Source organism: Anomalospiza imberbis, chromosome 2, assembly GCF_031753505.1.
Source record: "Anomalospiza imberbis isolate Cuckoo-Finch-1a 21T00152 chromosome 2, ASM3175350v1, whole genome shotgun sequence".
Classification (NCBI taxonomy): domain Eukaryota; kingdom Metazoa; phylum Chordata; class Aves; order Passeriformes; family Viduidae; genus Anomalospiza; species Anomalospiza imberbis.
Window position 1 is genome coordinate 113,807,273 of NC_089682.1, and position 11,732 is coordinate 113,819,004.

The window sequence follows — 11,732 nt, forward strand, 5'->3', positions numbered from 1 at the left end:
AGAAATTAAACCTACCGACAACCCCGCAGTCCCTCCCGGGCGCGGCCGGCCCGGGCCTGGCGTCAATCACGGCGGCCGCGGGGCCCGGCGGGGGCGGAGCGCTGTCACAGGGGCGGCGGCGGCGCTTCCGCGGCGGCCGGAAAGACGCAGCCGGGGACGGACCCTGCCCAGCGGCCCGGGCCCGGCGGTGCTGATGGGGCCCGGCCGCCTCTCGTGGTCGCTGCTGCTGCGCTGCCGGCGGGCGGCGGCGGCCCTGGGCGCGCCCCGGTGCCGCCCGCTGCCCGCCCGCCCGCTCAGCGCCGCCGCCCCGCTCCGCGCCCCGCTGCGCCCGCCGGGCTCGGGGGGCGGAGCGCCGCGGAACGGGGCGGCGGGCGCTGGCGGCGAGGAAGAAGAAGAGGAGGAGGAGGAGGAGGCAGCCCTGGAGGAGCTGCTGGGCCCGTCTCCGCTGGCCCCAGGGCCCGGCGCCCAGCGCGTTGCCATCGTGCACCCCGCGGTCAAGTGGGGCCCGCAGAAGTCGCCGCTCACCACGGGTGCGGGGCTGCGGGGGGCGGGCGGGGTCCCGGGGAGCTATTGTACATCCAGGGGGTTCGGAACGCGCCGCCTCGGGAGGTGCTGGAGCCACCGTTCCTGGACGTGTGGAAGAAAAGTCTGGTAGTAGCCCTGAATGCCGTGGGCCGCTGACGTGGTGGTGGCCGGTCACAGGTTGGACTCGATGATCCCACAGGTCTTTTCCAACCCAGCTGATGTGGGCCTGTGCCGCTTCTGTGAAGCGAGCGCGCTGATACAGCCCTGACACCGCGACGTGCAGCTTGCCAAGCACCAGCTTGGATGGAAGGTCTCGGTCGTTCTTTCCGTCTTTGACCGTTTTTTAAAAGACAAGGAGCTGTTAGTGAGTGCTGGCAGGTCTGCGCTTTGACTTGCAAACCGTGCTGACTGTATTTTGGACGGCAGAACGCCTCAGTGCAGGTTGGTCAGGGAGGCAGGCGGGTGTCCCCTTATTAAATAGCACGGTGTTGATTGCCCTCAGCCGCGCTGCCTGCCCAGGTGGGCTGGAGTCCTTTGGCCTTAGGGTTGCCCAGAAGTTGGCTGGAGAGCAGCAATACCCTCCTGTCCAGAGAAGAGAGTGCAGCAGTGAAGATGAAGTCTTCTATAAATCCTCTCGGGGACTTCAGTTCTTTTGTGCAGCTACTTAGCGATGCACCAGTAATTCCTCTGTAAGGACCTTTTTGTAGGACTACTACTCGCTTTCTCTCAGAAATCATTGTAACTAGCTAATGTATAAGCATTAATCACACACAATTAAGATACATTGTGAACTTGATGCTTCTCTTTGAACACCTAATTAGAAGGTTGCAGTGTAAAGGATTAAAGCATCTTTGGCTTTTTGGTAACTTGGTAAGTTGGTAAGTTGGTTTTGGTAACTTGGTAAGTTGGCTTTTCATGAATAGAATCATAGAACGGTTTGGCTTGGAGGGAACTTTTGAAGGTCATCCAGTCTGACCCCCTGCAGTGATCCAGGATGTCTTGCACTGGACGAGCTTGTTCAGAGCTCTGTCTAATCTGGCTGTGAATGTTCACAGGGAATGTTTACAGGACCTCCACCTCTCTGGGCAATCTGTTCTAGTGTTTCACCACTCTCATTGTAAAAAACTTCTTTATATCAAATCTAAATCAAATCTCTCGGTTTAAAACCACTGCCCCATTTTATTGCAACAGGTCCTGCTAAAAAGTCTGTCCCCATCTTTCTTATAAGCCCCTTTTACATACTAAAAGGCTGTAAAAAGGCCTTCCCAGGAGCCTTCTCCAAGCTGGACAACACCAACTCTCCCAGACTTTTCTCACAGGGAGAGGTTCTACCTGTCTGATCATATTTGTGACACTCCTCTGGACCTGCTCCAACAGGTCCATGACTACTTTGTGCTGGGGACCCCAGAGCTGGATGCAGCGCTGCTGGTGGGGTCACGCCAGAGCAGAGCAGAGGGGCAGAATCCCCTCCCTCGCCCTGCTGGCCGCATTGCTTTGGATGCAGCCCAGGACACGTTTGGCTCTCTGGGCTGCAAACACACAGTTCTGGGTCATGTCCAGCTTCTCGTCCACCAACACCCCTGAGTCCTTCTCAGCAGGGCTGCTGTGATCTGTCCATCCCCCAGCCTGTATCGATGTCCTAGGGCATTGCCCTGACCCAGGTGCAGGACCTTGCCCTCGTTGATCCATGTTTTCCTTAGTTTTCCATGGGCCCATTTCTTGAGCCTGTCCATGTTCTTCTGGATGGGAGGAGACAGTTTGTATGTACTTATTCTTTTATTCCAATTTGTTATGTGATGAACCTAAGTCTTGTTTAGTTTTATTATCGCTGCTATTTCCAACAAATTGTCACATTGCAGAGTAAAGTGTTTAACCTTTTCAGAATTGACGTGACATAATTTTACAACTGAAAAGTAGGTAAAATAAGAAGGCACCTTTCTGTCCAAACATACAGAAGAATAGCAATGGTCCCTTTCCATTTATTTAGGCCCTCCAGATGAAGAGCCTGTAGTCTGAACAAATGTTTTGGAATGATTTTTGAAGCATCACAGATACAACAGAACATCTGTGTATTTTACAAAAAACCATGAACAATATGAGGAAAGAGTAGATCATGATTATCTTTAAAAATATGTTATCTTTTGGACCAATTTCATCTATTTAGTATATAAATTATGTTTTGCTGTCTAGAGACACTTTACAAATTTGTTCTGAAGAGGAAAAGTTTGGCAATACTAGAATTGCTGATTTGATACTCTTGTGTAGTCTTTGTGATTTCACAAAGTCCTCAAAAATCATTGCTTTGCGATGTAGATGTTAAAAACTCAAAAGTAATTGATGAACCAGAATACAGGATTCAAATCTGCTGGTTTTAGCGAGTCACAAACCAGTTTAGGTCCTTTAAGAATAAGTGGCTGTGAAGTTACAGCAGGATATGGCTGTATTAGTAATTCCCAAATTATTGCTGCAAAACACCGTGTTGTAGCAAGTGTTAATTGTGTAGCTTTATGCTCATCTGAAATAATAGATTTTCCAACTGGTTATTCATTTCACTTACTGAGGAAACAAGCTGACAATACAATCAAAAATTCTCCTAAGCCAACAACCACAGAAATAATTTATACTGCCGGAAAGATGCTTTGTGTGATGAAATTGCATCAAACTGTTCAGTTACTCTGATTAGAGGTAAGACACTTTGCTCCTTGTGCTAGAGATTAAAAGAATTTCAGTGTAGCATAGTCTTTCCATATTCATGCATGTACTGTAGTTATTTGCTATCTGAGAAGACATGATAGTACATTGTAGTATTTAATTCTTTTTTCTGTTATTGTTTCTGAAGCTGAATTGCAGATTGCTGAAGCCGTTGCTCTTGTAGATACTCTTCAGAACTGGACAGTTTTAGATAAAATAATTATTCCTACAAAAACTCCCAAGAAGAAGTTTGTTTTTGGCAAAGGAAACTTTCAGCTTTTGACAGGTAAGGACTGAGATCTTTCAGCACTGCATCACTCAAAATGGAAGACTTTTGCAGCCATAAAGTTCAGGGATAGGTATGAAAGCTGAAGAGAGGGAGAATTTTGTTTATCCATCATGCAGGTTTGCAGGCAAACTTGAAAGAATTATTAAGGTTACAAAAGCAATTCAGAATAGACGTAACCCCTGGTCACTGAAAATGTGTGAGGTAACTTAGTCCGTAAACTTACATGATTGACATAAGTGAAACTGATGCTGCTCTTGGCACAGTACTAAATTAGCAATTACAACTGCTCTATGAACAAAGAATATGGTGTCATTTGATGTTTTATGAGCGCTCTGCTCAGTGCAAAATGGTTTATAGTCTGGGCATTTTAAAAAGAGAGTTGACATTTAACACTGTATTTTGCAATCATTATCCATCTTTTAGAAAAGATTAAAAAAATGCCCCGTGTGACAGCTGTCTTCTTGAATGTGGAAAGAATATCTTCACTAACAAAGGTAATTAAATATAATAGCAAATCATATTCTTTGCATCAGTATTGTTTGAAAGCTATTGATGTTAGAAGTGGTCACTTAAAATTCTGTATTTGCACATGTTAATATATGAAGCACAAGGACTGAGTTTTATTGAAAAGAATCTTAATACCTATTGCATTTGTCCAGTTGATATATGTTTCCAGCTTGTGCATGAAATTTTCTAGCAGCTTACTATAATTTATTATAGACTCTGCTCCCACATTTGACACTGGCCCTATTTAAAATGTTGAAAACATTACTCAGGGTGTTTTTTACAAAATGATGGTGTTAACACAGCTTTTGTTATGAAGAATGTCAATATTTTGGATTAGCTATGTGTTCAAGTTTCTATATTTATAATGGATAGCATATTTTTTCCCTGTGCTGTGGATGCTGAATTGTATTTTGAATATGAGGTGTAAATTCAGAGCAAGCTTATTAGTTGAATGTTTCAAATACTTAAACTTTCATTCCTAACTCTTAAAAAGAAGCTTTGAGGGGTGCAGAATACTCCAGTATTTTAACACTGTAAGCAACTGGTACATGAACTACGGGTATTGTTGGACAAACTGAAATAAAAACTTTTTTGGGTTTTTATTATGTGCAGCATCGTGTGAGGTGTGAAGTGTATGCAAACTCTGCAAGCAAACGTTAATGCTTTCCTGGTAGTTTTGAATGCTTTCTCTGATTATAAAATTAAGAGATGACAAATATCTTAACAGATGGTTGTTCAAGTGCTTCCATTTGTTGATGAAAGGGAAGTTGAAAATGTTTCATTTCAATTTCATAGTTTTTAGGAAAACTATTTTATAGTATGAGTTCTTCTTTTAGTACTAGATTTGCTAAAAATTGTTTTCTTTTCACAAATACAGCTCTTAATAGCAATTAAACAGGGTTGATTCAAGAAAGTATTTGACAAGCATTCTGGATTTTAGAGATGGCATAAGGGAACTACTGCATATTTTAAGTGTCTTTTGCTGAATTAGAGCAAGGATGAGGGGCTTGGGTTGCTTTGGGGTTTATTAAGTGTTTCATTAAAAGCTTGCTATTAAATAATTTTGCTGCATTCCTCTCTATTTGTCTGCAAGTTTTAGTAATCTTTTTTTCTTTTCCTATGCTATCCCTAGTCTTTCCCATTCCAATATTTCATAATTATTCTTTTACAAGGATTTAACTACTGACATTCTTGATTCTGAGATATGCTGTAAGACTTGTTGCAAGAATCCATAAAGGGCAGTGGAAGGATTCTCACTGAATTTGATGGGTCTAGACATAAAGTTCAACTCTCTAAACTCTCTTTAACTCCTCTCTTTCTGGTCAACCAGATTTTGACTTTGCATGCTCATAATGATTGCCCATCCATTGCAGTGGAATCCTGAGATCCTCTGAGTTCAAGTGTCCATCAGCTAATTGACTGTACTTGCTGTGTAGGAATTGATTTAGTGATAGTGTGGGGGACAGAAGACATCTCGATTATTTTGTCTTACATGGCTAAAGAAAGAACTAGAAGGAGCCTGGGGCGTGCCAGTCTTTGACAGATACACTGTGGTGCTTCACATTTTTCGCTGTAATGCCCGGACGAAAGAAGCAAAACTGCAGGTAGCACTGGCTGAAATTCCACTTCTCAGGTACCTCGGGCTGTGTAAATCACATACTCCTATCTACATGTTTTAGTGACTGTTTCTTTACAGTAACATAACCCAGCAATATTTACTGTAAAGAAAAAATATGTAGGGTGTTCAATGATTGATTAGAGCACAGAATTATTTACAATAATGCCATTATTTTAAGCTTCTGCAGTGCTGACAGGCAAAACCAGAATGTGTTCAATAATCTTACAAAATGTATTTTTCATGAAAAGGTCCCGTTTTTTTCTAAGGCACAAGGTGGATTGCAAGAATATGTAGGAATTTGATATGCATATCCCATATATAAAATTGTTGAGTTTAATAAGGAAAACTATAAACAAGGAAGATTAATTTGTATTTAAATTTTCCATATTTCTGCATTCTGTGGCATGGAAATGTGTACATGGCAGTTGGTGTGAGTTATGTGGATGTTTTTGAGGTATATTTGGCTCTCTGAAATTTCAGAATAGCAATTATTAATTTAACAAGAGAGTTGTATGCTTTTTCAAGCTACAGTTGAGCCAGAAAAATCTGGGTTTTTTTCTCCAGACTTCCTGTCATGAGCAGGTTTTATTTACAACTCAATCATTTAGTGGTTTTATATATGCTATGAGAATAACACTACTGCTTCACAGTGTTTAGGTATTTTGGTATAACTGGATTTAAAAAATTGCTTCTAATTAGCTGTTACTCTGCTGCCAGGTCAAATCTGAAAAATGAGCTGTCTCAGCGAGATCAGCAGAGAGGTGGTTCAAGATACATCATGGGCTCAGGTAAAGTCTAAATATTCTCATGATTTAGAAGATTTTTTTTTTCTCCATAGCTTTTAAACAAATTTAGTTGCATCTTATTTTATTTGGAGGAGGTCAGGAGGAAAAAACAGTGTTCTGCATCTAATTAAAGAAATGTACAAAAATCTATTGGAAAGTAAGTTAAAAGATAAGGTTTGGGTCTGTACTGGTCAAGTTTTTTGGTCAGTAAGTGGTGAAGTATAAACTATTTCCTTGCACCAGGGATTTTTCATAAGTGTACATGGATATTTTAGAGTGGTTAGCATATGTTTTATAATTACTTATTCAATTTTTTAGGCAAGAATACGTAGGTTTAGTGATTTATTTTTTAACTTCACAAGCCCTAGTGCTAACTCACTTGATTTCCAAATACATCACTTGCTTTACACTTTCTCTTGTAAATTATTCTGCCAATTACTCATTTGTATTTTTCAGGTGAAACATTTCTAGAAACACAGAATCGTGTCTTAAAAGAAAGGGAACTTAAAATTAGGAATGCCCTGGAGAAACTAAGGAGAAAAAGAACTTTACTTAGAGCTCAGCGCAGAAAATGCGAGTTCCCGATGGTCTCAGTAATGGGCTATACCAACTGTGGTAAGCAAAACCTCCTGAAATCATAACACAAAAGAGCATATATTGTCTAATTTTTAATTAGAAACTCTAGCCAGATTCTCATTTGTGTGTGTACAGGCTTCGTATTTTAATTAGTTTTTTTTTAATTGTGTAATGAATATTTGTCAGTTAGGATGTAGTTAGGAAAGCAAATTAAGCTGCTTGTTTTTTTCAGTCTCCAAGACATGTTTTGGAGAAACGCCTAGCACCTATTGTGCCAAAAAGATTTTATATACAAGGTCCCTTAATGTCCCTTTATATGAATCTCTACTACTTGATCAGAATGAGTACAGAAAATTACATGGGTGTTGAGATCACCATGAAGACTTGAGGCATAGGAAGACAATTAAGACTTGGCTATTGATCTGAGAAATCTGCTTAAGGAACACTGTAGCTTTTCATGGATTATGTGTAGCACTCTGAGATGTGTTCCTAGGAGAATCTAAATAAAACTAAAGGGTTTTTTCCTGCTTTTTTTTGGTTTGGTTTGGTTTTTTAGCTTACACAAGTGAATTCTTACTCAAGGCATAAATAGACTTTGGACTAGACACTTTTTTCAGGTTGGATTATCTTAATACAATTTCATTTTCTTATTCAACCTCTTTAAAAAAACAAACCTGTCTTGCACTAATTTTGTTATGACTTGTGCACTCAAAGATTTGGATTATATTGTATGTTTTTCTTAAATGCCATATTTCCACACTTTTCCAACTGAAGATAGATATAGATATAAAACAGTTTGGCATACACATAATTGAAATACTTTAATTAGACTATATACTGAGCACTTTAACGACTAATTATGTGAAATATTCATTGAGTCAAATAAATGTCTGTAGTATTATGTTTGTGAGGAAATGCCCAATAAAGGCCCCAGCCTAATAAGGTATGTATTATTAGCACTTCTCTTTATTTTTTTTTTTTATTTAGCAAGTAAATTATTTCATTTGACAACAGAAGCACTGAGGAGTGTGTAAGTGCATGCTTCCTAATGCTGCCATGGCAGTGCTCTTCAGAGAGTCTTAAAGGTGAGAGATGTAGGTAGGTCCCTTTGCAGGTCAAATGAGTCTTTGATCATCTTGTGATTTCACAAAACAGCTGTAGATACCAGCATGTGATTACATACCTGACCTTAAACCCAACTCCAAATTATAAAATGTAACATTGTCTTTGGATTTCCTAACATCATGTAGGTAACTGATCACAAGATACAGTTAAACAACTCAAATAGAAGTAAAAATATATGTTACATCATACGTTTCACCTGACCCTTGCAAATTAAATTGTACTTGGAACAAGCCATTAAAATGTTGTCCTTTTTTATTTAATTAGGAAAAACTACTTTGATCAAAGCCTTGACTGGGGAAGCAGGACTTCAACCCAGGGATCAGCTGTTTGCCACTCTGGATATTACAGCCCATGCTGGCTATCTGCCCTCACATATGGCAGTTATTTATGTTGACACCATTGGGTTTCTGACTGATCTGCCACATAATCTGGTTGAGTCATTTTCAGCTACGCTAGAAGAAGTGGCTTACTCAGTAAGTAGTCAACTACAAAAATTGAGAAATCAAATTAATTTGCATTTAGGTAATCCTCATCTCTTCAAAACAGGGGAAGTTAATTGGCATGCTGTTCTTAGCTAAGTATCTGGCTGCCTATAGTATGCTCCTGAAATAATGATGTAAATATCTTAAACTAATTTTCTGATACTTTATTTATGCAGAACATACAGCTATGAAGGGATTTCAGAAAGAGATTATTTGGAGTATATGTGTCCATCTCCATGATACCTAAACCAGATAAACGAGATTTTTCTGATAAAATATCTGAACAGTGCATCCAAGTGAGTCAAGGCTAGCTTTCCTGGGGGTTAAAAATGAAATAAAGCATCTGAAATTACCTGGTTTTAACTTAAGGTTTCCTGTAGAACTAAAAGTGGGTGATTGTGATGTGATGCAGGCAGCATGTAATAAATATAAATGTACTTTAGCAATTATTTTCTCATTAAAGTTGTTTTCTTGTGCTATAACAAAGTGTAAAGCTGCATACATACACACAGACATTTAAACAAAAACCCTGTATTATGAAAGGTAATGAAATTCAGTAGTAGCTAGATACCAAAATGCTGCTAAAGATTAGACTTAACCATGTAATAGCAGGGCTTTCAAAAGCTGGCTGAAACCATCCTGTTTGTCACTAACTTCTAATTATTTTTCAAAAGTTTAAAGCAATGTCTTAAGCAAAGATGATGAAACAATCTGAATGCAAATGTTGAGTTTGGTTGCTTGGTTTTTATCATGGCAAACTTATATATACTTGAAACTGGTAAATTTTGTATAAAGCTTTTTAGTGAAGCATCAGTAACAGCATCCTGGGAGCTAAGCATAAGAATAATATTCTGTATTTTGAATGTAAAAACAGAGTTACAAGTTAAATGGAGGTTTTTTTCCCCTCTGTTTTTGAAACAGTTTTGCAGCCATTATTCTTCTGAAAGTTTTTTTTTTTTTTTTTAGAGATTGCTCTTTTAATCTCCGGTGGTTTTGAAGCCTTATTGTTTCAAAGCCTGGACTTTGAAAAAAATGTATCAGTTATTATTTGAAATCTGGTTCTGTAACTAGCTTGACTGACAACATTTGCTTCAGGTTTGTGGGACGCAATTTGTACTCACTAGAGGTGGAAGACTAAGCTGCTGATTTTCTTCCATCATGGTCTAAGAAACAGTTTAATACTGTTTTAGTAGTTAATTTTACAGTGCTAATCTGCCAGTGTATTACCAAATGGATAGGAAAGTATTTTACAAAAATTAGCAATGCAAAAATGGTATAGTCTCTACAGCCTGGTAACAGGTGTTGTATATTGATCTTTGCTAGGATCTGATAGTTCATGTGAGGGATATTACTCATCCAGAAACCATCCTCCAGAAAGCAACTGTTCTGTCAGTTCTGAGGAATCTCAACCTTCCTAGCCATTTACTGGACTCAATGGTAGAAGTTCATAACAAAGTGGATTTGATGGAAAGGTAAGCAAGAGATGCTAAGTGTACTTAAACATTTCTTATGTTCTGGACTCTCTTTAATTCTTAGTGTAGAAAAGAGATCCCACACTTCAGAATGTATCTTAATAGTGTTTCTCAGTCTTTTACATATGTAACTATGGTATGAAAAAGAATTAATTATCTCTTAATTACAAAAGAAATCACTTGAGTCATACAAGAAGTGGCCTCTGTAGAAGGTGTCAGTACAAAGTAACTCAGTTAAATTGTCCGTGCTTGGAATATTCTCACAACCTAATCTTCATGAAGAAATGTGCTAGCAATTAATTTTCTTTCAGGTATAAACCTGCTGAAGAAAATGCTTTAGCTGTTTCTGCTCTGCATGGGCATGGTTTAGAAGAACTGAAACAAGAAATAGAGAAAAAAATACTGACAGCAACAGGGAAGAAGATTCTAACAGTTAATATCAACTTAGAGGGACCTCAGCTAAGGTAAATAATTTTAAATCATGTGAAGGACTTGGAGAAATGTGAAACACTTAATCATTCATGTCTGAAGCTTTTCAAATCATATCGTACTGATTTTAATCTGCTACCTCTGTTAAGAATTACAGAGGTAATTATCAACGTTTTGTGACCTATTGACAAAAAATAGCCCCATTAGAGAAGTGAAGCGAAGCACTTAATCTTTTAAAGTGTTACCTAGATAGGAACCTTCTGACCTAGAGCAAGGATCACATTTTGTGCAGCGTGTCATACTTTTAAGATGCTAATATGCTTTTACATTTACAGTTGGCTCTATAAAGAAGCAACAGTTCAGGAAGTAGAGGTCATGCCTGAAGACGGCAGAGCCAGGGTGAAGGTGATAATCAGCAGTTCTGCTTTTGGCAGATACAAAAACCTCTTTCCCAACAGTAAGATTTTCATGTCATGAAACTGCATCCTGTTCTAGGAGAAGAAACTGATCTCCTCAAGAGGATGTGAAATGAAGTGAATGACCTGTTAGTCTCACTGCTGAATAGTTTATTTTTCTTCCCCACTTGACGTTTTTGGCGCATTTTAGAAATGGACGCTGTTTCAGAAAACTTCTGTATGGAAACAATAAGAGCTTTGAGCTTAACTTTGTCAGCAAGTACCAGGACAGCACTAAATTTTTTATGTTAAACCTACTGCTGGCTATAAGCTGTGAACCTCAAATGTATGGAATGGCATCTGACTTAACCTTCAGAAAAGTAACAAATTTCTTATATCACATAAATAAAGCTTTTTATTGCCTTTTTCAGAAGAAAATAGTATTTATTATAGTTCAGGTGTTTCAGATGGTTTTTGGAAAATGAAACTTAGTGAAGAAAATATTGTTGGTTGTATATAAATAGTGAAGATAAATATGTGTTCAAGCAGAATGCATGAATGTAAATAAAATAACTGCAATGTCTTATTGCAGGGAAGAAAAAAAAATCAATTAAGGCATTAAATAAAGTTAGCTGTGAACATCTTTAACCCATACAGCTTTTTTGCCTACAGTAATTTATCCACAATACCTATATTACTATGTCAGTTCTTGGAGAGAACAATTAAGGTACAGCAAAACTTTTCAAAGATGAAAACAAAAGGAAAAAAACACAACAAATCCATTTCTTAAGTTATTAATTACTACTAAGAACCAATAAAACAATATCACAGAAAGGAC

General features: G+C 38.8%; 2 protein-coding genes across 2 annotated transcripts in view; one reads left to right on the forward strand and one right to left on the reverse strand.

Moving 5' to 3' along the window:
• The window catches only part of LOC137469670 (cohesin subunit SA-2-like), a 58,878-nt gene extending 58,735 nt beyond the window's left edge, over positions 1-143 (reverse strand). The window contains exon 1 of the mRNA XM_068182634.1: positions 16-143. The gene's annotated coding sequence lies outside the window, so the exon portion shown is untranslated. The remainder of the gene's footprint in view (positions 1-15) is intronic.
• GTPBP6 (GTP binding protein 6 (putative)) lies at positions 141-11,546 on the forward strand. The gene is made up of 10 exons (XM_068182638.1): positions 141-530; positions 3,365-3,502; positions 3,929-3,999; positions 5,515-5,645; positions 6,348-6,418; positions 6,872-7,030; positions 8,381-8,589; positions 9,922-10,070; positions 10,382-10,534; positions 10,835-11,546. The coding sequence occupies exons 1-10, from the start codon at positions 194-196 to the stop codon at positions 10,974-10,976; spliced, it is 1,560 nt and encodes a 519-aa protein (XP_068038739.1). The 5' UTR covers positions 141-193; the 3' UTR covers positions 10,977-11,546.
• The last annotated feature ends 186 nt before the right edge of the window (positions 11,547-11,732 follow it).

What these genes read in the sequence shown, in the direction of transcription:
- GTPBP6 (XM_068182638.1), top strand. Translation starts at nt 194, where the DNA reads ATGGGGCCCGGCCGCCTCTCGTGGTCGCTGCTGCTGCGCTGCCGGCGG. An exon ending in AATGGGCTATACCAACTGTG is followed by an intron (nt 7,031 to 8,380) that starts GTAAGCAAAACC and finishes TTATTTAATTAG; the next exon opens with GAAAAACTACTTTGATCAAA. An exon ending in AAAGTGGATTTGATGGAAAG is followed by an intron (nt 10,071 to 10,381) that starts GTAAGCAAGAGA and finishes ATTTTCTTTCAG; the next exon opens with GTATAAACCTGCTGAAGAAA.